Source organism: Leptopilina heterotoma, unplaced genomic scaffold (genome assembly GCF_015476425.1).
Source record: "Leptopilina heterotoma isolate Lh14 unplaced genomic scaffold, ASM1547642v1 Lhet_43, whole genome shotgun sequence".
Taxonomy (NCBI): domain Eukaryota; kingdom Metazoa; phylum Arthropoda; class Insecta; order Hymenoptera; family Figitidae; genus Leptopilina; species Leptopilina heterotoma.
This window is the reverse complement of record NW_025111081.1, coordinates 1009274-1036048: the sequence shown is the minus strand read 5'-3', so window position 1 is coordinate 1036048 and position 26775 is coordinate 1009274. Positions and strand designations below refer to the sequence as shown.

General features: G+C 23.0%; 3 protein-coding genes across 3 annotated transcripts in view; 2 read left to right on the top strand and 1 right to left on the bottom strand.

The window, feature by feature from the left end:
• Positions 1 to 16159, top strand: part of LOC122506747 — a 32475-nt gene extending 16316 nt beyond the window's left edge. The window contains exons 4-7 of the mRNA XM_043619071.1: positions 1762 to 1919; positions 2459 to 2871; positions 12101 to 12178; positions 15928 to 16159. Of these exons, the coding sequence (XP_043475006.1) occupies positions 1762 to 1919; positions 2459 to 2871; positions 12101 to 12178; positions 15928 to 16064 (786 nt within the window). The 3' untranslated portion in view covers positions 16065 to 16159. The remainder of the gene's footprint in view (positions 1 to 1761; positions 1920 to 2458; positions 2872 to 12100; positions 12179 to 15927) is intronic.
• A 397-nt stretch (positions 16160 to 16556) lies between these two features.
• On the bottom strand, positions 16557 to 23960 carry LOC122506748 (prohibitin-2). The gene is made up of 6 exons (XM_043619072.1): positions 23725 to 23960; positions 20963 to 21225; positions 20502 to 20819; positions 17472 to 17549; positions 17193 to 17289; positions 16557 to 16729 (listed from the first exon to the last, which is right to left on the bottom strand). Exons 1-6 carry the CDS (start codon positions 23849 to 23851, stop codon positions 16572 to 16574), a joined length of 1041 nt encoding a protein of 346 aa, XP_043475007.1. The 5' UTR covers positions 23852 to 23960; the 3' UTR covers positions 16557 to 16571.
• A 20-nt stretch (positions 23961 to 23980) lies between these two features.
• Positions 23981 to 26775, top strand: part of LOC122506745 (myb-like protein X) — a 65668-nt gene continuing 62873 nt past the window's right edge. Inside the window, exons 1-2 of the mRNA XM_043619066.1 lie at positions 23981 to 24143; positions 24760 to 24848. Coding sequence (XP_043475001.1) covers positions 23996 to 24143; positions 24760 to 24848 — 237 coding nt within the window. The 5' untranslated portion in view covers positions 23981 to 23995. The remainder of the gene's footprint in view (positions 24144 to 24759; positions 24849 to 26775) is intronic.

Below are 26775 nucleotides of genomic sequence, written 5' to 3'. Positions count from 1 at the left end.
TATTCATTGAAAATAAAAAAATTACTGTTCCTCATTTATTAGAAATAAAAAATAATTATTTTATTCATTAAGAACAATTAATAAAAATTATTTTTTTAATTATACCTGCATTATTTCTATGTAAACATTTTTTTTTCTTGTCAAAAGAGAAAACAATGAAAAAAAAATTATAATGAAAATCGAGAGTTCCTTTCATTCATTCTTTTTACAAATATAAATTTCCGTGGGTAATATTTGATATGAGATCTTAAATAATTCATTTCAACTTGTATATATTATTATTGTTTTGTTTTTTTTCAATTCTATTTATGAATTTTTCTCAAAAGTTTCTATGAGAGATGCTTTCACTATCATGGAGAAAAAAAAAATAAGAAAGAAACGCAACGTTGAGGTCAAAATTCTATTATAATAATAATTCTGTGAAAACAATTATTTCAAGCATCTCAATTTTAGCATAAAAATACAGGAATTCCTGTAAAGATTATCATCAGACACAGAAACATAGAAATATATATATGTAAACATGTATAAAGATATAATGTACTTTTATAATCGTATTTAGTAGAAATTTTATTTTTTTCTATATTTTTTTATTACCGATTGAAGGTAATTCAATGAATTATATTGTCTACAGTCGGTAAATTTTATTGGAAAAAAATATTTTATTGCAGCTACATTTATCATTTCTTTGAAGTTATTATATCGCACTGCGCTATTTTTACATTGTTTCATAATAAAGTTTTCTAATTGCATTTTGCCGAATGTCGGTAAAATAGTTTTCAAGTTTGCCTGCAGTCGGTAAAAACTAAATTTACTTTTAGCACTAATCTTATAGATACTTAGGTGCCTTTTCGTTTTTACCTAATTTTTTAATAAATCATTTTAAGATAATTTTGCCGACTGTAGGTAAAATAGTTTACAAGTTTACCCACAGTCAGTTTGAAGTAGCTTTTATTTTTGGCATTAATTTTAAACCTAATGGGCGGCGTTCGTTACGTTAAGTTTTTTTTAACTTGATTAGATCCTTTCAAATCAATTTAACGACTGAAGGTAAAGTGGTATACAACCTTACCTACAGTCAGTATAAAGTAGATTTAACATTTGGCATTTACTTTACAGATGCTTAAGGGCCGTTTCTTTTCATCTAATTTTATAATAAATCCTTTTAAAATGATTTTGCCGACTGTAGATAAAATAGTTTCCAAGTTTACCCACAAACGGCATGAAGTAGCTTGTAGCTTCTGTTTTTCACATTAATTTTGAAGTTGATTAGAAGCCGTCCATATGCCTTACATTTGCACTTGATTAGATAATAAAACCACTAAATGTATTTACCGACTGAAGGTAAAGTAGTATACAACTTTGCCTACAGTCGGTATAAGGTATATTTAACATTTGGCATTTATTTTCAGCCACTTTAGAGCTGTCTAACTTTTACATTACCGATTTTTAGCCGACTGAATAATAAAGTCTTTACAATACATTTTCCCGACTGCAGATTAAATAGTTTACTAGTTTACCTACAGTCTGTAATATTTCTTTTAAGCAACGAACCGATCACGAAATGCTGCACATTTTACTATTACTCCCCCTATGTTTCCAAGTCCTAAGTGCATCTTACCGACTGTAGATAAAATTGTTTACTAATCTACCTACAGTCGGTAAAAAAATACTTTAAAGAAAAAATACAATTTTTATACCATTTTCAATTATTTATGTTAAAACAACTTGTGAGAGAAACAAAATTTATTATTTCTACAGGCATTAGTGCTGATATTTGCGGTTCTGGTGCAAGTAGCAATAAATGCACAATGGTTCTATGGTGAACCACCAGCTGTTATTTCAAATCAAAGCGCAAATCGTGCCTCATTTGGAAGCGCGTGCAAGACTCCCGTCAGCCATACACTCGCCTCTCTTGGGTAAGTAATTCAATTCGCAGTCGTTAGTAAAAAAAATTTATTATTTGCAGTCGATAATACAGATAATTGCATTATTTACTGTTGGTAATACAGAAAATTACATTATCGAAGTTTTTTGTTTCCCTATTGTGGACATTAAAGAAAAGTGTATTATTAATAGTCGGAAATAGAGAAAACTGTACTATTAGTAGTCGGTAATACAGAAAAGTGTATTATCAACAGTCGAAAATGTAATAATCTAAAAAAAATCTAATAAAATGTAGTAATCTAGTCGTGGATAATACAGCCGATTGTATTACTATTGGTCGGTAATACGGGAAACTAGTCAATAATAGACTCTACAAAGTTAAACTTTTCAGTTCTATAATTCAATCTACGCATCATTCGAAGTCAACTGCATTACCGACTGCTGGCAAAGTCAAAATCTTTGTTACCTACTGTTGGTAATAAAGAAAACTGTATTATCTACAGTCGGTAATGTGACTTTTTTATCTATATTTTCTTCTTCTATTTTATGCAAAAAATTGAAATAATTCTAGATATCCAAGCACGTTACTCGTTGCCGTAACGTGTTTAGCGGTAAGAGCTCGAGGTGTACGCGATAATCATAGGGAGGCGGCGTTTATTGGCCTTGCGGTTGGACTCTCATTACCGACATGGATAGCAACAGCAATTGGTGCACTCACTGCCCCTGAGGACGTGAGAGAAGCATGGGTCGCATTTGGATTATTATCGACATCCTTCCTTGTCTTTTTGACAATGTTTCTGCCAAAGGGACGTCAATTAGCGGCACTTGGTAAAGAAAATTCCGCAGCTATCACTGCCGCAATGCGTGATCGTGAGGAACAATTGAGTTGCAGTTCACTGCCAGGCAGTGGATATTCGCCATCTTTTTTTCATTTTAAACCCGCTGATACGAGTTTAAAGCGAAAAGTTGATTATCACAGTACTGGTAAGTTTTTACTTCTTTTTTTTTATTTTTATCTCGATTTTTAGTAATTTTCTTTTTAGGATTTTTTAACTATAGTTAAAATCGTATCTACTTTGGCATCCCCCAACCGTGAAAAAACTCCCCTGTTACTCGGTTGGTAATAGTATGTTATCGACCATAGGGTCGATAAAGTAGAGCTCTTCACTTTAGGGTAAGAATTCCTGAAGTGGGCCCCTATTTTTCATTGGGTCATCGGTGGATTTTTCTCATTCTTATATGTTTCGATAGCCTATGATGGCATAATAAAAACTTGTAATTAGTTTTCCGAAATTCGAATATTTGCCAAAGTTATTCAAGGTCAAAGTTATTTGTAGCGTTTCAGTAAATAGCTAATTACTCGCGATCGGATGAACCGATTTTAATAAAAATTGGAGGAGAGTTTACCTAAAGAATTGTACTTTAGATAAATGATCAAAATTTTAATTAAAAAATATAATTTGTTTAAATAAATTAACTTTTTAATTTTTGGGGTTAAAAAAAATTGTTCTCCATCATTTTTTTGGATTTTTTTTTAATAATCAAATAGAGAATACTTTTAAGATTTTATTTCAACAATAAAAAAGTGGGATTCTCTATCACTTTAGAAAATATAATATTTTTAGTTACAAAATTTTTTGAAAAGTTAAAGAAATTTGAAGCAAAACAAATGAATGAACTAAACTTGGTTGGTTAAAATTGTCGAGTTTAGTTCATTCATTTGTTTTGCTTCAAATTTCTTTAACTTTTCAAAAAAATTTGTAACTAAAAATATTATATTTTCTAAAGTGATAGAGAATCCCACTTTTTTATTGTTAAAATAAAATCTTAAAAGTATTCTCTATTTGATTATTAAAAAAAAATCCAAAAAAAAGATGGAGAACAATTTTTTTTTAACCCCAAAAATTAAAAAGTTAATTTATTTAAACAAATTATATTTTTTAATTAAAATTTTGATCATTTATCTAAAGTACAATTCTTTAGGTAAACTCTCCTCCAATTTTTATTAAAATCGGTTCATCCGATCGCGAGTAATTAGCTATTTACTAAAACGCTACAAATAACTTTGACCTTGAATAACTTTGGCAAATATTCGAATTTCGGAAAACTATTTACAAGTTTTTATTATGCCATCATAGGCTATCGAAACATATAAGAATGAAAAAAATCCACCGACCCAATGAAAAATAGGGGCCCACTTCAGGAATTCTTACCGTTTATATTTTTTAATTTTGATAAAATCGGATAAAATTTTTCAATTTTCACTGTCAGGGTTGTCACAAAAAATAAATTTTGTTTTTTCCTGATTTTTCCCTGATTTCCAAACAAAATTTTGACTTTTTCCCGAACCCTAAAGAATATTTCAACTCACTCTAAAAATTATTAAATACTCAAAAAAATTGGCTACTACTTTTATTTATGAATTTCCTTAATTGTAAAATTATTCAAAAACACCAATAACTTTACTTTTAAATAAATATTTAAACATTATTTTTTCATGGGAACTAAGATTTTCAAAATTTCTAAAAATTGAAATTATTAGTAACATCTCCAAAATTCAATTATTATCTAAAATTTTAACTGAAATTAACTTTAAATCACTTTTTATTAGAAAATTATACGAGAATTCAATTATTTTAAATACAAACATAGATAATTAATTAAATAATTGAATTCTTACTAAGAATTAAAATAATTTTTAAAAATAATTTAATTCCTGTGAAAATTTTATTAATTTTTAAAAATAACTGAATTCCTTTAAAGAATTTTATTGTTTTTTTTAATTGAATTTCTGCAAAGGATTTTATTCATTTTTGCAAATAATTAAATTTCTGCGAAGACTTTAATTAAAAGTTATGAAAATAATTTAATTCTTAGGAAGAATTTTATTAATATTTGAAACTAATTGAATTCCTGTAAAAAATTTTATTATTTTTAAAAAATAATTGAATTCCTTGGAAGAAATTTTTGGAAAATAATTTAATTATATTGAAATAATTGGAGAAATAATTAAAGTTTTGAATATAATTTTAGTTAAAGATTCTGAAAAGTTAAATAAGAATTTTTCTAAAAATCCGGAAAGAAATTCGAATTTTAATAAAATTTTTAAGAACAATTACATTTCTCGAGGAATTTGATTAAAATTTTATTAAAAATAGTTGAAATTCTGCAATGAGTTTTTACTATTTATGAAAGTAATTGAATTATAGCGAAGAATTTTATAAAAAGTTTAAAGTTTTTAAAAAAAAACAATTGACTTTTTTCGAAAAAATTTATGCAAATTCTATTTCTAATATAATATTGAAATCCTGTAAAATTTTTTTTTTAAATAACTGAACAATTGAATTTTTTGGGAATATTTTATTAAAAATTTAGTAGAATATTAAAAATCATTGAATTAAGAAATATTTTTGAAAATAATTTAAATTTTGTCATGAATTTTATTCAAATTTTTGAAAATAATTGAATTTTTTTTAATTTTGAAAATAGTTGAATTTTTCTAATTTTGAAAATAATTGAATTTTCTTGATTTTGAAAATAATTGAATTTTTCTAATTTTGAAAATAATTGAATTTTCTTGATTTTGAAAATAATTGAATTTTTCTAATTTTGAAAATAATTGAATTTTCCTAATTTTGAAAATAATTGAATTTTCTTAAAATTTTCCTAATTTTGAAAATAATTGAATTCTTGTGATGAATACTTCATTAAATAATTAAATTAACGAAAATAATTGAATTTTGTCGAAGAATTTTGCTATTCATTTATAAAGATATATAATGAAATGTTGACGACAATTTTTTTTAGATTTTTTTTTTTGGTAAATAATTGAATTTCTGCGATAATTTTTATTTTATGAATTTTATTAATTTCGAAAATAATTGAATTCTTGTCTTCATTAAATGATTTATAAATAATAAGTTTATTGCAGTTCTTCAATAGAATTAAGTTATTTAAAATAAATTATTGTCAGAAATAGAAAAAAAATGTATGTTATTTTTAAAATTCGTGTTAATTTCATAGTTTATGAGGCAAATAAAAAGACACAATAATTCAGAATTTTCTTATAAATTCTAAACATTTAACTTTTTTCATAGTACTTTTAATTTTCGTATTAAAAAATTTTTTTTTGCGGTGAAATTTATTTACAAATAATTATTTAATGTTTATAAATAATTTGTTTTTCTATTTACGTCATTAATTTATGAATTGCACCTAGAAAGCTAATCGTAACAATTACAGACAATTAGAGAAGCGTTACTAATGAGTTACTCAATTCACTTACACGGAAAAAAAAAGTTCCCAGATATTTCAGGAATTATTTCCTAACTCTTGGATACGTGGTAACAGCTCTGAACTAGCGTCGAACATTCAATGGTAATCAATGAATGTTTGAAAGAAATTCGGGAACTGTATTAGAAAACGCTGTAAATAGTCCAATAATCTTTTTTTCATTTCTTTCTCATGTAAAGTCCATGGCACTGGCCGCAACTGTTTCTGAAATTTTCGGGAACTCGTCAAGGAATCTTGGTGCGCAGAAACTGTGCGCACCAGTCTCAACGTCAGTAAGACTTGCGTGCCTTATATATTTATTTTATGCTGAGGTATTTAACGCTCCTGTTTAGCTCACGTGGATAAGACGCCGGACTTCTATTCCTCGGGTACGCGAGTTCTGTTCCAGCCGCCGTCGATTTTTCTCTCATATGGTTTTTTCTATTTCAGAAACTTAATAAAAAATAAAAATTGTATGTGATCTTCAAGGATAAATGTGTGTGTGTGTGTGTGCGGAAGTGTCAAGGAGGGGAAGTGGGAGGGGGGAAGCAGAATCCATTTTTTCTTGCATTTGCCTAACTTTTCGATTTTCTTGAACAGTTCCCGACTTTTTCAAGAACAGTTTGCCGAGAAGTGGTGAAATAGTTATAATTTGTAGAGAAATAGTAAATGACATATTTAAACGAGGCAACCTTTAGTTCTCTGTGAACTACCCGCCGTATCCAAGAGTAAAGAACGAAGTTCCCGAATAATCTTCGAACTTTTTTTTTCCGTGTACGAAATTCTATAAAATTTGAAATTCTAACGAAAGCTCTCCTTCTAATTTAAATATAATATATTTATTTAAACTGTATAATATGTAAATTGAAGATTTAACATTTCAAGGTTGCTTTATTTTAAATAATATGGGAAACAAAAAAAAATATTTGGTATTTGACTCTAATTATTAATTTCCGCTTCTGCGAACATTTTAATGATTCAAAATAGTTCTGTTTCGTTTTTTTTCGTTATCTTCCTAATCAATCGGCGGCGATTAATCGCTTGTTAAAATTCACGCACAACTTAAAAGTTATATTATATTTTATTTAAAATATTTTTATTTTTTATTTATTATTTATTATTTATTATTTATTATTATAATTATAATTTTATATTATACCTATAATTATAATTTTATATAATAATTTTATTATTTATTTATTTTTAATCTTTATTATAACTATTATTTTGCTAATTAATATTTTTTGATGCTGCAATAATTATTATGAATATTATAATTATTATTATTTATTATTTAATCATTTATTTTATTAGTTTGAAAAATATAAATTTTGTTAAAATATAGTACGAAATATTTAAAGATGGTAATTATATATGAAATTATAATTGCAGTCGTATATTACTTGTGAGTTATTAGTGAAAAGTGGCACTCTTTAATCTTAGAGATTTTCTCTCGCAATTCACGCAAGGTCGACTCTCTTTGATTTTCTCTTCTAGCGGGAAAACACCGGAAATTCCGCCTTTATTCTTAAGCGCTAATTCATCAAAAATTATAATAATAATAATAAAAATTATAATAATAATTAAATAATTAACTTAATAATAATAATTAATTATTTAGCTAAACTAACACGAATTCTAATACAAAACCATCGAAAATTTTTTTTTAACCAAAATGAATTTTTTAATATCATATTTAATTATTTTAAAAGTTAGAATGCAATTATCTTGATAAATAACAAAATTCTCCACAAAGATTCAATTATTTTTAGGAATTTAAAAAAAAATCTTTGCAAAATTCAATTATTTTTTATATAGATAACAATATTCATCACAAGAATTCAATTATTTTCAAAAGTAATAAAATTTTTTAAAGAAATTCAATTATTTCTACAAATTTTAACGAATATCTCGTCAAGAATTCAAAATTGAGTGCTTGGATACAACAAGGGGACGTACGCTCGGCGAGCCGCTTTAAAGTCAGTCAAAGGTACCGTAAAGTGTAAAAAATGAAAATTCAAAATTTTGAATTTTGAAAACTGCCATCTTATAGGAAATAAAAATGCGCATCTTTTTTTTCTTTGAAATTTCTTTGAATAATTAATATTTTTATATGATAATGGAAAAAATGTGATTAATTTTCAATGTTAAATTTCATTGAATTTTAAAATATAAATCGTCGTATCTCCGACAAAAATGAATGAATTCTTTTGATTTTTGGTATACAAATGCATTTGGACCTATAGAAGACGACAATATCACGAAAATGTTAAAAGCAATTAATTGTTTATTGATTTTTAATTGTTAATACTGACCGGTCAAAAATAATTTTTTCTTATCTTTGGCTGCAAAAAGTATGCGGGGAACTTTAAAATTCAAACAACTTCCAGTGAGACATTTGTTTATTACGATGTGAAGAAGTTTTCTGTAAAATTGCAGAAAGATTAGTTTTATATTTACAGAAATACAATAGTTTTAAGAAAAATGCTCGCGCCGCCAACGATCCCTACCGCACAGATTTTAAGGTTAGTTGCACGGTAAAGTTTTATTTATGTATAAATATATGTGTGTAATATTTGCATTGAATTATTTATTAACTATTACATACTATACAACATAGGTATACACTTTTTTAATAATTTTGTAAAATATTATGTGTATGAATATAAATATTACAAATAATTCTAGCAGTATTTAATTAAATTAAGATTAATATATGTGTTAAAAGAAATGTTTTTATTTTAAACATTATTAAATTTATAAAACGTTTTTAGATGTTAATATTATTGTTTAAAAACTAGGAAAAATTTTTATTTTAAACAATTTTTGACAATTGTGATATTTTGAACTATTATATTTTAATAGATATTATTAGATTATACTAGATTCAACATAGTATGTAATTAAAAAGGACATTAAGTTTTGTTGCAGCATATTGAGTAATAGTTTTAATACATTATAGAGTCGATAAAAATTGAGTTGTAAATAAACGATATACTAACAAAAATAAATATCAGAAATAATCTTAATTTAATTAAATATTGCTAGAATTATTTGTAATATTTTTATTCATACACATAATATTTTACAAAATTATTAAAAAAGTGTATACCTATGTTGTATAGTATGTAATAGTTAATAAATAATTCAATGCAAATATTACACACATATATTTATACATAAATAAAACTTTACCGTGCAACTAACCTTAAAATCTGTGCGGTAGGGATCGTTGGCGGCGCGAGCATTTTTCTTAAAACTATTGTATTTCTGTAAATATAAAACTAATCTTTCTGCAATTTTACAGAAAACTTCTTCACATCGTAATAAACAAATGTCTCACTGGAAGTTGTTTGAATTTTAAAGTTCCCCGCATACTTTTTGCAGCCAAAGATAAGAAAAAATTATTTTTGACCGGTCAGTATTAACAATTAAAAATCAATAAACAATTAATTGCTTTTAACATTTTCGTGATATTGTCGTCTTCTATAGGTCCAAATGCATTTGTATACCAAAAATCAAAAGAATTCATTCATTTTTGTCGGAGATACGACGATTTATATTTTAAAATTCAATGAAATTTAACATTGAAAATTAATCACATTTTTTCCATTATCATATAAAAATATTAATTATTCAAAGAAATTTCAAAGAAAAAAAAGATGCGCATTTTTATTTCCTATAAGATGGCAGTTTTCAAAATTCAAAATTTTGAATTTTCATTTTTTACACTTTACGGTACCTTTGACTGACTTTAAAGCGGCTCGCCGAGCGTACGTCCCCTTGTTGTATCCAAGCACTCAATTTTTCGTTAAAAATTTTCAAAAATTTAAATAAAATTCTTTGCAAAATTTCAATTATTTTCAAAAGTTTTTCATAGTTCAATGATTTTAAATATTTACTATTTTCATAAAATTTATCAAAAAATTTAATTATTGAAAACATTTTTTTAATAAAATTCCACGAAAACATTCAATTATTTTCATAAATAATAAAATTTCATTTAGGAGTTCAATTATTTTCATGGCAGAATTTTAAATATTTTTAATAATAAGTTCGTTCTGCAAAAGAATTTAATTATCTTGTTAAACAACAAAATTCTCCCCATAAAATCAATTATTTTAAGGAATTTTAATAAAATTCTTTTGCAAAATTCAATTATTTTCATAAAATATCAAAATTTATCACAAGAATTCAATTTTTTTGAATAATAATAAAATAAACTTTAAAATTCTTTTCAGAAATTCATTTAAGTTATTTCAAAAATTTATTAAAAAATTCTCGTCAACATTTCAATTATCTTTATAAACAGCAAAATTCTTCGACGAAATTCAATTATATTCAGGAATTTTTATAAAATTCAATTATTTTCAAAATTAATAAAATTCATAAAATAAAAATCATCGCAGAAATTCAATTATTTAAAAAAAAAATCTAAAAAAAATTGTCGTCAACATTTCAATGATATATCTTTATAAATGAATAGCAAAATTCTTCAAAAAAATTCAATTATTTTCAGGAATTTTAACAAAATTAATTGCAAAATTCAATTATTTTCAAAATTAAGAAAATTCAATTATTTTCAAAATTAGGAAAATTCAATTATTTTCAAAATTAAAAAAATTCAATTATTTTTAAAAATTTGAATAAAATTCATGACAAAATTTCAATTATTTTCAAAAATTATTCATTTATTTAAAAGAAAAAGAATTTCAATTACAATAGAAATAGAATTTGCATAAAGTTTTTCGAAAAAAAGTCAATTGTTTTAAACTTTTTATAAAATTCTTCGTAATAATTCAATTACTTTCATAAATAGTAAAACTCATTGCAGAATTTCAATTATTTTTAATAAAATTTTAATCAAATTCCTCGGAAAATGTAATTATTCTTAAAAATTTTATTAAAATTCGAATTTCTTTCCGGATTTTTAGAAAAATTCTAATTTAACTTTTTAGAATCTTTAACTAAAATTATATTCAAAACTTTAATTATTTCTCCAATTATTTAAATATAATTTAATTATTTTCCAAAAATAATAAAATTCTATTCGAAGGAATTCAATTATTTTTTAAAAATAATAAAATTTTTTACAGGAATTTAATTAGTTTCAAATATTAATAAAATTCTTCCCAAGAATTAAATTATTTTCGATTCTTTTAATTAAAGTCTTCGCAGAAATTCAATTATTTGCAAAAATGAATAAAATCTTTCGCAGAGATTCAATTATTTAAAAAAAAAAAACAAATAAAATTCTTTGCAAGAATTCAGTTATTTTTAAAAATTAATGAAATTTTCACAGGAATTCAATTATTTTCAAAAATTATTTTAATTCTTAGCAAGAATTCGATTATTTAAAAATTTGTTAATAAAATTCTTTGTAAAAAAAATTCAGTTTTAAGAAACATTCAATTATTGATTTTTGTATTCAAATAATTGAATTCTAGTAGAATTTTCTAATAAAAATTGATTTAAAAATTAATTTCAGTTAAAATTTTAGATAATTGAATATTAAAAGCATGATAAGTGAATTTTTAAAAATAATTGAATTTTGAAAATGTTTCAAATTCAAATCTTTGGAAATCTAAATTTTTCGTTCCTTTAAATAATAATTGATTTATAGAAGAATTGTAGTTAAAAATTCTAGAAAATAATAATGGAATTGAAATGATGAAAATAATTTTGATGAAGGGAAAAACAAAGTTAAATTTTCGTGTCAACTTTAAACTAAATGAACTGTAAATAATTTTATTAAAACTTTGAAATTATGATTTTAATTATTTAAATACTTTATGAAACATTAAATTAAATTATTTTACGTTTGTTTAAATGAAATGGAAAAATTTAATAGAATAAAATGTAATAAATAAATAATAAATGAATAGAATTGTGTAAGAGGAAAAAAAATATAAATACCAAATGAACTCCTCTTTTATTGCAGATCGTGTGGCATTGGTTTCTTCCGGTCTTCCTCGATGCAACGCGTGCAGACATGGAAGCAGTCCAATTTATTCTGACGGTGAATATTAAAAAAAAATTTTTTTCTCACAAACATTTTAATTCGAAAATTGTCACACTTTAAAAGAATTGAAAAAAACTTTTGCAACTTTCTACTAAAAAATTCATCAACTTTTTCTTTAAAAATTTCACAGCTTTGGCAAATTTTTTTAAAAAGATAAAAATTTTAAGCAGTTTTGAAAATTCATACTATTTTTTTCTATTTGATGTTTGAAAAAAAAATTTGTTTTTTTGTTTTTGGAATAAATAAATTTTTCAAAAACTTGAATAAATGAAAAAAATTGTTTTAAAATAAAAAATAAAATGTAAACTTGCATTTTATTTTTTCGGTGCTGAGAGAGAAACGAATTTAAATTGTAAATTTTATTCATCGCGCGTGTTCATCAAACCATAAACTCCTTTATACATTATAATCAAGATTTAGTTCTGAATTTATGGTTCTCTTTTTTTCCATACTTTGTTTTCGAATAATATAATTTAGTTTACACGATTTTTCATTTGTATTCGCCTTATTAAGTACAAAATTTTATAGGTCAAATTCTATTGTTTTTTTTCCTTCTCAAGGACGAGAAGGAAAAAAAAACTTTCACTACAAACATTAAGAAAAAAAGAAGAAATTGAAAATAATTTTTTTCTCACATGCTAATTGTTAATTTCTACTTTAATTACAAAGACGAAATTAGTGGAAAAAAATAATTTTTTAAAATAATTTATCAATGTCTCTAAAAAATAGAATAGAAAGTAAATATGGAAATAGTAGAATTTTTTATGAGTTTCCTGTCTATGTTCGGTCGGTAATGCAGAGGTAGATGCAGGGCTCGAAACAGTGAAAATATTTAAAAAATAAAAAATACAGACTTTACGGACCAAAAATGAAAAATTACGGATTTTTATCAATTACTGACAAAAATAAAACCATGTCCGAGTCAAATAAGAGAAAATTTTACTTAAAACTATAAATTAAATTTTTTCATAACCATAAAACATGAAGAAATCGACTCGGAGTGATCGTTTCTTCATATTTTATAATAATTAATAACCAAGTGATAAAATCATTATTTTATTATAAGAATATTGTATTTCTTTAAAATTATTTTCTTCATTTTAATGCAATTATTATTTTATAGAATTTTTCACTAAAATTCTTCTTTAAATCAATTATTTTTAATAATTTTCCCAACAGATGAAAAAAAATTTTTTTTTTGAAAATTTTCAAAATTCAATTATTTCTAAAAATTCAAGCTATATTGATTTTAATATTCAATTATTATCTAAAATTTTAACTGAAATTCATTTTTAAGTAGATTTTTATTAGAAAACTCTACGACAATTTATTCAATTATTTAAAAAAATATAAATCATTTTAAGAATTTAAAAAAACTTGAAAATTTTTTAAAAATTTGTCAAGAGAATTCAATTATTTAAAAATTTGTTGATAAAATTCTTTGTGATCATTCAATTTTAATTTATTTTTGTATTTGAATAATTGAATTCTATAGTAGAATTTTTTTAATTTTTGAAAATAATTGAATTTTGAAAAGGTTTAAAATTCAATTATTTTCTACAATTTAATTTTCTAATACAATTTTAATAAAATTTCTTGAAAAAATATTAATTAAATTCGAATATTTTCAAGAATTTTAATATAAATTCAATTATTTTTAACAATTTTATGAAATTTCTTTTAAAAAATCATTATTTTCAAAATTTTTAATAAAATTCCTTCAAAAAATTCAATTATTTTTAAAATTTCAGATAAAATTCTTCAAAACAATTCAATTATTTTTATGAATTGTAAAATCATTTGCAAGAATTTAATTATTTTTATTAATAAGAAAATTCTTTTTAAGAATTAAAATATTTTCATAAATAATAAAATTCTACAAATTAATTCAATTATTTTTATAAATAATAAAATCTTTCAGAAGAAATCAATTATTTGCAATAGAATTATATTAATTAAATTCGATTATTTTCAAGAATTTTAATATAAATTCAATTATTTTTAACAATTTTCATGAAATTTCTTTTAAAAAAATATTTCTATATAATATTTTATAAATTGTAAAATTCTCGTCAAGAATTCAATTATTTTTGTGAATATTAAAATTCTTCTGAGAAATTCTATTATTTTCAGATTCAATTTTAGTAAAATTTCTATAGAAAAAAATGCAATTATATTCAAGATAATTTTAATAAAATTTCTCTTACAGGTTCAATTATTTTCAAAAATTGTAATAAAATTTTTCTAAACCATTCAATTATTCTTAAAAGTTTTTAATAAAATTCTTTGTAAATTTCAATTATTTTCAAAATTTTCAATTAAAATTACTTTAAAAAATAACAGTATTTAAATGACAATTTTAAAAACTTAAAAGAAATTCTTCTTAAAATTCAATTATTTTCAATTTTCAAAGAAATCATTTAAAATTGTATTAAATTTATCAACTGACTTTTTGCAAAGAATTTTATTACAATTATTGAAATTAATTAAATTCTTGATAATTAAATTCTTGCGGATGATTTTATAATTCATAAAAATAATTGAATTGTTTCGAAGAATTTTATCTGAAATTTTAAAAATAATTTAATTTTTTGAAGGAATTTTATTAAAAATTTTGAAAATAATGATTTTTCAAAAGAAATTTCATAAAATTATTAAAAATAATTAAATTTATATCAAAATTCTTGAAAATAATCGAATTTAATTAATATTTTTAAAAATAATTGTATATTTTTTCAAGAAATTTTATTAAAATTGTATTAGAATATTAAATTGTAGAAAATAATTGAATTTTAAACCTTTTCAAAATTCAATTATTTCTAAAAATTAAAAAAATTCTACTATAGAATTCAATTATTCAAATACAAAAATAAATTAAAATTGAATGATCATCAAAGAATTTTATCAAGAAATTTTTAAATAATTGAATTCTTTTGACAAATTTAAAAAAAAATTTCAAGTAGGTATAATTATATTTTTCGAGGAATTCGATTAAAATTGAATTAAAAATAATTGAAATTCTGCAATGAGTTTTATTAATTATTAAAATAATTGAATTTCTAAAAAATTATTATTATTTACGAAAATAATTGAATCCTTGTAAAAATTGTATTATTTACGAAAATAATTGAATTATTGTGAAGAAATTTATAAAAAAAAAATTGTTACCTAAATAATTGAATTTCTATGAAATTTTAATTTTTTATGAAAATAATTAAATGTTTGCGTAGAAGTTTATTAGAATTGTTTTTAAATAATTGAATTTTTTTGGAAAAAATTATAAAATAGTAAATATAAAGAATCATTGAATTCAGGAAGATTTTTGAAAATAATTGAAATTTTGCCAAGAATTTTATTAAAATTCTTTAAAATAATTGAATTTCAGCGAAGAATTTTGATATTTATAAAGATAATTGATTTCTTTCTATAAGAATTGCGTTAAAATTTTGAAAAAATTAAACTGATTTCAACAGAATTGAAATTAAAATTTTATTAAAAATAATTGAAATTTCACAATGAGTTTTATTATTTATAAAAATAATCGAATCCAAGTAAAATATTTTATTTATGAAAATAATAGAATTATTGAGAAGAAATTTATAAAAAATTGTAAATATAATTAAATTCCTGTGAAATTTTAATTATTGAATTTCTGCGAAGAATTTTATAACTTTTGAAAATAATTGAATTTCTGCAATTATTATTTGTAATTTTATTCCAAATTTAAATAAAATTTTTTGTTTCAGATGTTCATAACGGAGATCCTTTTGTTATGTCGCACGGTGTTTATTTAAGGCCCGAGGACGTTGGTAATCTCTACACCACACTTTCCACCAATCCAAACGTCTTTTTCCAAAGGGCACATCCAGGAATGATGTATTGAAGAAGAAAAACTCATTCATTATTTTATAGACTGTACATAACGCATTTTTTATATTCTCAAAAAAAAAGTATTTCAAAATAAAATTTTAAAGAGTATTTTGTTTTTTCTTTTAGATCCCGAAAAAATATTGATTTCTACTTTATCCACTATCGGTAAAGTAGAACTAGATTTTTTTCAAAATTGTCTTTTTTAGAAAAATATTGCTTTCTACTTTATCCACTGTCGGTAAAGTAGAACTATATTTTTTTAAAATTAACCACTTTTCTAAGTAGTTAATTTTCTTATCTTTTCTACTTTCATAGCTAACGATCGTTATGGTCATGAAGTTAAATTTTTCACACGTTTGTTTCGAATCTATGAACAGTCGGTAAAGTAGATGCCAAATTTACCATTTTACCTTCTTTACCGATCGAACACAGATTGGAAACTTCTTCAGCTTTTTTTTGGGCTGAAAGAAACGGAGGAACCTTTTCTTTTGAAATGTAAAATAGGAGAGGATTTATTCAATCAGGATACAAATTGTTTGGCTCCGAGTTCCGCCGATTCCATGAGAAGGGAAGCGTATTCCTCAGAAAGAACTTTATCGTAATCCTTTAACTGCTTTTCAATATTAGAATTAACCATCTCCATTCTCTCCCTCAATTTCTTAATATTTCTCCCTGAACCTGAAAGAAAAACGATCTCGAGATTCACAAAATTGAACGCGTGAAAAATTATTCATCTCTCGAAATTCTTTCATTTTCCGTAAATTTTAACAATTTTCCTCAAAAAAATTACTGCTTTTTTTCCATAGAGGAAAATTAAAAGATAATTATTTGCCCTTTTTTATTCGTAGAGAAAAATAATTTTGAAAAAAAATATTTCAGGCGGAATTCCCCTTTTGAATAGGAAAAAAATAAAGGGGGAGGGAAAAGAAAATTATTCAGAAAATTAACTATATAAAGATCTCCACACTCTTATTACGAGAAAAATCTACATTTAACAATGAAATAAAGTTAAAGGAAAATAAAAGTCAATTGTTTGACTTTCTTTTTCTTTTGTTTTTTAACCATGAAATTGATTTTTTGTTTTTTATAGAAATAAATGCATTTTACGTTACACGATGAGTTTTTTTTATTTACTTCTTACTTTTGAGTTTCTCCGAAAGATCGTCAAACGCTGGATCCTGAATGTTCAACATCAATGAACTGCCATTGAGATAAACGCGATTCGCTGAATTCGAAACCTAAGAGAAGAATTTGTTTTTATTATTAATAATTTGTCTAGTTTACCCTAACAAAAATAAAAAAAAAATTAAATTTTGTTTCCGAAAAATAAAATTTAATTTTACTTTCTCTCCGAATTTTTAAAAATAAAATTTTCTCAGAATAAAATTAGGATTATATATAGTAATTTTTGTTTTATTACCGTGCGTGAAATTGTCTGCGCAGCGCGAAGTTTTCGCAATTTTAGGTATCCAGGATTTTGGCTGACTGCTAGACCCAAGTGCTGAGTGGTTAAGAAAAAATTTGTTGGATTTAATTTGCAAGCAAAAAAAAAAGGGAAAAGAAATTTGCCGTAAACTTAATATAAATTTATCATCACAATTGACAGTGAAACAAAAAATTACAACAATAAAAAACTGTTGACAAATTTTATCACTAATAGTTTTGTAACTCGATTTTCTTTCTATCTCTTATTCAATAACATTTAGTGAAAATATGTTTCCCTCCTCTTCCTATTTCTAGATAAATAACATAAATTTGTCTCTGTTTATAACGCAGAAAATCTGACGCATTCCCATCTTTCTTTTTATTAAATGAAAATGGCATAAAATTGTCCCTCTTCAGGTAACGGTATTGCTTTCTTCCTCTTTCGAAAATAAACAACATTAGAATGTCTTCCTTTATCTAATTTAAATATCTACTCTTTTCATAGAAGGATAAAAATTAACCCTCTGCTGATACTACCGAACGCTATTATCAAAAATCGTCAGATTAGACATTCGGTGGAGACTACAGAATTTATGATACATGGCGATAGATTGTGGATAAGTTAGCAACGGCAAAGATTTAAATACAAAAATGAAATAAAACCGTAGTATCGAATTTTATTTTTTTTAAATAAAGGGTGCCTAGCGAATGATGATTTTCAAATTCCCAGATTTACTTTTTAAAACATTAAAAACTATACTATTAAAATATTAATACTTTAATTAAAGAAATATTAAGAAAATCGGTTTCTAAAAGTCAGTCACTTAATGAAGTCTAAAAGTTATTAAGTCAGTGATAATTGTAAATCATTTAGTTGATTGTACACCAGTTTATCCATTCCATTTTTCCCAATAACCTTTTTTTCCACTAATTCTTTTTTCCAATAACCTTTTTTCCACTAATTTTTTTTCCAATAACCTTTTTTTCCACTAATATTTTATTCCACTAATTTTTTTTCCAATCACGATCTTTTTTACTAATTATTTTTTACATTTACCGGGCATCAAACATTAAAGTACATTTTTTTTGAGAAACAAATAACTTTTATCCATTTAGTTAAATTTCGGGTAATAATAATTGATTTTCTAACAATTTAAAGTGCAATATTAAAAAAAGAAAAATCCAAAATTTGCCCGAAAAAAAGTAAAAAAAAATTTTTATTTCATTTTTTCGAACATAAGCACCCCTTAGATTTTTTTGTAACTATTATATTTGGATTCCTTATCTTCTCCAGAATTTTTTTGCAAAAAAAAAATTCTTAGAAACTTTAAAACTAACCGAAATATCGAATTTTTTGTCCTGCAGCGCACATACTTTGCACTTACGCGAATGCGTCGCATCTGTTGCACGATCTTGTTTTACTTCTGTTTAGTTAATACTTCCTATTATTTTGATTATTAAGTTGTTTATATAATTGTTAATAAAATAAAAAATGAAATTAACCATTATTATTGTTGTAAACATTTTGTAAATAAATTTAACCCCCTTGTAATCATCATTGTGGAGAATAAACACTGAGTAACAAATAAATTATCTTATGGATAAAAGTTACTCGTTTTTTTAAAAAAATGTACTTTAATGTTTGATGCCCGGTAAAATCCACAATTTTCAAAATTTCTAAAAATCTTTTTTTCTAAAATCTTCTGTCATAAAACACTACATTTATACCAAGTTTCACAAGAATTGAAAGACCCATGACCGACTTTGATTTTTTTGAGAAAATTTGACCTATATATGTGTTTACCTCAATTTTGTTGAAAAATGGATTTATCAACTTTTGAAAACTTGCTCCTCATTTATTTATTTAGTTGCTTACTTAGTTATTCGGTCAGTGATAATTGTAAATCATTCAGTTACTTAATTTTGCAAAATGTTTCACTTTTTCATATCAATGGCGAAAAAATAGCGTATGCGTCTCGCACGTAGCAATTCTTCGCGGTCGACTTCTTTGCTTCCTTCTTTTTTCTATGTCAAATGTTCCTTTTATTTAATTTTAAATTGTTTATTGTGACTCACTTAAAATTACCTAAATTTTCATTTAATTTCTCTAAAGTTAAGTTAATTAAAATAAAAATTGCCACTTCATAATGATATTGAAAAGTGCGACTGTAGCTCCATTTTCTAACTATGTGTGAGTTTTTAAGGTACTATATTTCATTTGGATTTGGAAATATGAGTGTGCGTTCTATGTTTCATTTTCATTGCTATAACTGCGAGAGTACATTCGATTATTTCGATTTCAATTCGAGATTTCCCACTCATGCCTTTTTTTCTAAAGGACTAAAGGATTATTACCTTTGAGGTAAATAATTTTTTCCTTTTTGTTTTTATTATTTTTTACCGTAGGACAGTACCTAGAGGTATCACTCTTCAGTGCTGTTAAGCACTGCAGAGTGCTAACTCTAGAACTGTTCCTAATAATTCAGTTTCAATTGCTTCTGAAATTTTAAAATCTTCTTTCTTGAATTATAGAATTTGATATGGATATAATTCCGGTTTCTGCACTGCTAAGGGCCAATTTTACAAACTCTGAATCAAAGTTAATCAGCGATTAAATTCAATTTAACCGCTCACGATTCGCCGGCTTAAGATTTATTTCATTTGGTTAACTTTTAATCAACGTTGATGAAAACGGCCCTTAATAAACGTTCCAGAGTTATCAATCTTCAGAGCTAACTCTAGAACTGTCATTCTAATGCTTCAGTTTCAATTGCTTTGAAAATCTAAAAATCTTCTTTCTTGTATTACAGAATTTGAATGATACACGGAACAAAAATTTTACCTGGAACAGCGATAAGTTTCTCTAAAATAGCGAAAGTCTTAACAACTAAAAATTTGACTAATCTAGTGAAATTTGTAGCTGTTCCAGGTGAATATCTTTTTTCCGTGTATGGATATAATTCTGGTCTCTGCACTGCTAAATAAAAGGAAAATTGACTAAAAATGTTTATATAAAAAAGGATATCATTTTTGCTGCTTCGGCTTCACCCTCGGCTTGTACGATTTTCTGTTGTCGTTCTTGTTTTGCCCGTTCAACGACAAAAGCAGCACGTTGCGCCTCTTGTTGTGCGACTTGTTTCGCCTCAACTGCCGCCGTATATTCCTTGCCAAAACTAAGTTCAGTAATTGAAACATCGTCAAGAATAATATTAAAGTCACGTGCGCGTTCTGTTAATTCCTTACGAATTAAATTCGACACCTGCTGTCGTTGCGTTATCAATTGTGAGGCATTAAATTTGGCAACGACTGATTTTAAAACTTCATTGCAAATACTGGGCAATACCTATGGGAAAAAAAGGTTAAAACTTTCTATCTAACGTCTTATATATATATAAATATTAATGTTATATATTTATTAAAAAAACAAACGGAAAGTAAGGCAGTATTAATATATTTGAAGTAAAGAGATGAAAAAAAGTTTATTACCCTCTCGTCGTAATCGAGACCAAGTTGACGATACATTACGGGCAATGTGAGGGCGTCAGGTCGTGATAGAACTCGAAGTGAAATATTAACCATTTGCAAATCTTTTGAACCAGTTGGTGAGGAGATTTTCCTCGGTCTGCTTCTGATGTCGTAAATAATTGGATATTGGAACCAGGGAACACGGAAATGCAAACCCTCGGTGAATATATCTTTTTGAACTCCACTTACTCGTGAAAACATTATTCCACGATGTCCACCGTCAACTAAATTTATCCAGAAATGATGAAACGAAATGTTCTTTATTATTTCTTTATTAATATTTTGTTTTGTTATTAAAAAGTATATAAATACAAATAATAATAATCACCATAATTATTTTTATTATTATTACTTAAAATTATATATTTTTTAATAACAAGGCAAAGATCCTGGTGGCAAGTGGACTAACTAAAAATTACCATTAGTAAGAAAAGGATAGACATATCTCTGTCCTTCTCTTATTAATGAAATTTTTAGTTCGTCGACTTGTCATCAGGCAATTTTCATTAAAAAATATTAATTTTTATTTAAAAAAAAAACATTTTTTATTCAAACTTTGTATTTTTTAATAAAAAATACATCCCTAACTTGAAATAAAAATTAGTTTTTATTTTAAAAATACTAATTTTTTATTCAAATTTTGTATTTTTTAATAAAAAATAATATTTTTAGATAAAAATACCAACCTGTTTTTTGGTATTTTTTTATTAAAGACTAATTTTTATTCAAATTTTGAATTTTTTAAATAAAAAAATACAAATTTTTATTCATATTTTGCATTTTTTAATTAAAAAAATACTAATTTTTATTCAAATTTTACATTTTTTAATAAAAAGATTATTACTTTTAAATGAAAATTAGTTTTTATTAAAAGAAACCAATTTTTTATCCAAATTTTGTATTAGTCAATAAATTTTACTAATTTTAAATAAAAATTAATATTTTTAAATGAAAATACTAACTTGTTTTTTGAAATTTTTTATTAAAAAGTAATTTTTATTAAAAAAATACTAATTTTTATTCAAATTTTGCATTTTTTAATAAAAGATTACTAATTTTTATTCAATTCTTGCATCTTTTAATAAAAAAAACAAATTTTTATTCAAATTTTTCATTTTTTAATAAAAAAAAATATCAATTTTGAATAAAAACTAGTTTTTATTGATAAATTACAAATTTTTTTTTCAAATTTTGTATTTTTTAATAAAAAATACTAAATTTAAATAAAAATTAGTTTTAATAAAAAAAATACAAATTTTTTATTTAAATTTTGTATTTTTTAATAAAAAATACTAATTTTAAATAAAAATTTGCTTTTAATAAAAAAAATACCAATTTTTATCCAAATTTTGTATTTTTTAATAAAATTTACTAATTTTGAATAAAAATTCATATTTTTAAATCAAAATACCAACATGTTTTTCGGTATGTTTTTATTAAAAACTAATTTTTTATTAAAAAATACTAATTTTCATTCAAATTTTGCATTTCTCAATTAAAAAAATACTAATTTTGAATAAGAATTAATATTTTTAAATAAAAATACCAATTTATTAATTCAAATTTTGTATTTTTTAATAAAAATATACTAATTTTGAATTATATTATTATTTTTATATAATAATTAGTTTATTTAAAAAGTATTTATTAAAAAAAGTAATTTTTATTTAAGAGTATTCATTTTTATTCAAAATTAGTATTTTTTTTTTAAATACAATGCTCGAATAAAAAGTTGGTATTTTTATTTTAATATATTAATTTTTGTTCAAAATTAGTATTTTTTTTAATAAAAACTAATTCTCTTGCAAAATACTATTTTTTATTCAAATTTCGTAGGTATTATTTAATAAAAAAATATTAATTTTGAAAAAAAATTAATATTTTTCAAGAAAAAATACCAACTTTTTTAAAGTAGTTTTTTAATAAAAACATATTTTTATTTAAAAAATTTAAAAATACTAACCTTTTATTCAAATTTTGTATTTTTTAATAAAAAATATTAATTTTGAATACAAAATAATAGTTTTAAATACTTTTCTATTTAAAAATATTATTTTGTATTCGAAATATTAGTATTTTTTAATATTTTTAAATAAAAATTAGTTTTTATTAAAAAAATACCAACTTTTTATTTAAATGTTGTATTTTTTAATAAAAAATACAAATTTTTGATAAAACTCAATATTTTTAAATAATAATTAGTATTTTTTAAGTAAGTATTATTATATAAAAATTATTTTATAAAATTATTGAATTACTTTTTTAAAAAAATAATTGTATAAATGTTTATAATTCGCAAATAATTAAAATTCTTTATTAATTTAAAAGTCTATTAGGTAATAATACTTGAAAACAATATTTCAATAAAAGAATTGCATAAATTGTGTAATAAACCGAATGAAATTTTTTTTTAACTTAAACTTGTAAAATAGGTTTATAAATATTTTGTCATTTGCTGCAAAAAAAATTTATAATTTTCGTAAAAATAGATCTTCTCGTAATAATTATAACTACTTATGACCTATGAACTCAAGCGAATTCTTTCCTGTTTCATAAGACTCTAAATCCTAACCTCAAAAATGTTCGGTTAGAAAAAAAGAAAGAAAAAAACCTCGTGTAAAAAAAAAGTGATCATTATATTTAAAAAAACGAAATAAAGTTAATAGTCAGCGAAAAATAAAAAGTGAATAATTAATTAATAAGAGAGAAAAAAAGAAAAATACCTGTGAAAAATGATTGTGAAACTCCGTAGACAAGGGCACCGAGACCAATTAATGCCGATGCACCCAAATTTAATCCAGGCGGTAATTTACCAAGTTTCATTGCAAAATCCATTTTACTTTGTGCCATTTTTTAGGAAAACTAAATTTCTTTCTTTTTTATAAATGAATGATGAAATTTTTACAACCACGAGCGCGCAAGTAGAACCGGTATGGTAATAAATTTCTAGGTTAGATTCGCAGTTTGGCCAACGTAATATTTCAAACATTACCAATGAAAGGAAAAATCACTAGTGAATTTTTCGGGGAAAATGGGGGAATTTACACAACAGGATGTGAACGCACCTTTATGAATTTAAAAAACCTCACATTATCTCGCTACCCAACCTTGGATCTGTTTTTTGCGGCCGGAAAACTAAATGGTGAGTATAATTATGAATAGATAATAAATTAAAATAAATAAATATTAATGTAAATAAGAGGGAAAAATGTATATTTTTACCCTTCCAACTACTTAATCTATAGAAACTAACAAATTTTGTAAATATTTTTCATTCAAATGACTTATTACAACAAGAATAAAAAATTGTAAACAGTTTTGTTTATTTTACGCACTTTTTATGCTAAAAACGAAAGTATTCTTTTCTGGAAAAATATGTATTTAAAAAAGTGTAATAAAATCTAACTGATTAATATTGAACCTTAAAAATTTTACTTAGAATTTCTATTTTTTTTTGTTTTAAGTATTTATATCAAATTTTTCCACTTATACATTCTTTCAAGGTGAAACATAACCTCAAATTTAATTTTTCTTTATTTTGAAACTAATAAGAATAATAATATTCTTTTGAAACTAATAATTGCTAATAATTAAAGAAAGAATAAATAAAAATTTAATAAATTAAATCTTAGCAAATTCGTATAATTTATTTACGTAAATAAATATTAAATAGAAAGCAAAGTAAACGTAATAAAAATAATATTCGTCAGTTAATTTTATCTTCCATCAAAGAATTTACTTCTTTTTAAAAATTCTAGGCTATTTTATCATGGAGGTGACATTAAAACGTATAACTGATGATGGCGATTTTGCCAATGAAGTTTTATTTCTAAATCAACAAAAATCGGTAAGTTAAAACATTTTTTTTGTCCTATTAAATTTTTAAAAGAGTTGCGTTTAAAATTTCCATTAATAGATAAACTTCAAAAGGTTGTAATTTGAAATTTTGTAAAATTTCAATTTTAATTTTTTTTTATAAATTTTTTAAATTAAATAATAAAAATTTCACAAAAATTCTATTATTTACAAAATCTTTAAAAATCTCTTCGCAATAATTCAATTTTCCATAAATAATCAATTTTGTTTAAACAGATTCAACTACTTATAATAAATAATAAAACTCATCGTAGAGTTTCAATTATTTTTTATACAATTTTAAAGGAATTTCTCAAAAAATGTAGGTTTTCTTAAAAATTTTATTAAAATTCATCAAAGAAATTCAATTTCTTGAAAGAATTAAATTATTTTCAAAAAATTTGATCAAATTCTTTTTAATAATTCAATTTTTTTCAAATTAATTTCAATAAAATTCTACGTAGTTTAATTAATTTGAATTAATTTATCAAAATTCAATTTATTATTTTCAATATCTACTATTTCAATAAAATTTCATAAAAGATTTCAATAATTGTTTTAAAAAGATAAAATTTAAAAATTCGCCTCAAGAATTCAATTATTTTCAAAAGTAATAAAATTCTTCGCAGAAATTAAATTATGGTTAAAAGTTTAAAAAAAAATTCTCTTCAAAATTTCAATTATCTTTATAAAAAATAAAATTTTTCTCCAAAATTCAATTATTTTCAAAAATTTTAATAAAATTCTTGGCAAAATTTCAATTATTTTAAAAAACTTTTTTTAATTCAATCAAATTTTTTTTACAAAGATTCAATTATTTTTAATACAATTTTAATCTAATTTCTCGAAAATTAAAATTATTCGTCAAAAGATTTTTAATTACCTATTTAAAAATTTGTTGATAAAATTCTTTATGAGAGTTCAATTAAAAAAAAACATTCAATTCTTCAATAAATTAGTTATCTTTGTAATTAAATAATTGAATTCTTATAAAATTTCCTAATAAAAATTGATTTAAATATGAATATCAGTTAAAATTTTTGATAATATTTTAGAAATTTTTACTTTCTTTATGAGAGTTCAATTTCAAAAAAATATTCAATTTTTCAATAAATTATTTATTTTTGTAATCAAATAATTGAATTATTGTAAAATTTTCTAATAAAAATTGATTTAAATATGAATTTCAGTTAAAATTTTTGATAATAATTTTAGAAATTTTAATTTTGAGAAATAATTGAATTTTGAAAAGATTTCAAATTATAATTTTTGAATGTTTGAATTTTTCATACTTTTAACTAAAAATTGGGTAGATTTAATTTTTTTGAAAAAGTTTAATTGAATTTTTTTAAATTTATTTGAAGTTTTTATTTTCTAATATAGGGGAGACTGGGGCGAAAAGTTAAATTTTGCATAAATGATTTTTTTTAGACAATATAATCCGCTTAGATGCAAATATTTATACATCAATATTGTTGGGCAACTTGTCCCCTATAAATAGTAGATAAGTTAAAGTATACGTAAACAAGTAATTTAGTTAATAAAAGATCTTTGTTTACTTAACAAAAGCTTTAGAATAGTTATAAAGTTAATAAATTGAAATTTCAAAAAAAAAATTTTTTTTGGTTTATTTCACGTGAGCGGTCTTGTTTTTTGATAGAGTACTTGCCTAATGTCAAATAAATCATTTTTAAACAAACAAATAAGCCCAAAAAAACGAAAAATAAAAAAAAATTTAATAACATGTAAAAATACATTTAACTTTTCGCCCCAGGGTGCGTTTTTGGCTTTAACAACAAATATAAAAAATCTGACTAAATATATTTAGCAAATACCTTTAGGTATCTCTTCAGGGGACCCAAATAATGAAGTAAAAAAATCGCGGTGAGAATAAATGCAAAAAATATACTTAAAAGTTG

What these genes read in the sequence shown, in the direction of transcription:
- LOC122506748 (XM_043619072.1), bottom strand. Translation starts at nt 23,851, where the DNA reads ATGGCACAAAGTAAAATGGATTTTGCAATGAAACTTGGTAAATTACCG. An exon ending in AAGCCGAAGCAGCAAAAATG is followed by an intron (nt 17,550 to 20,501) that starts ATATCCTTTTTT and finishes ACCACTCAGCAC; the next exon opens with TTGGGTCTAGCAGTCAGCCA. An exon ending in TCTTTCGGAGAAACTCAAAA is followed by an intron (nt 16,730 to 17,192) that starts GTAAGAAGTAAA and finishes TTTTTCTTTCAG; the next exon opens with GTTCAGGGAGAAATATTAAG.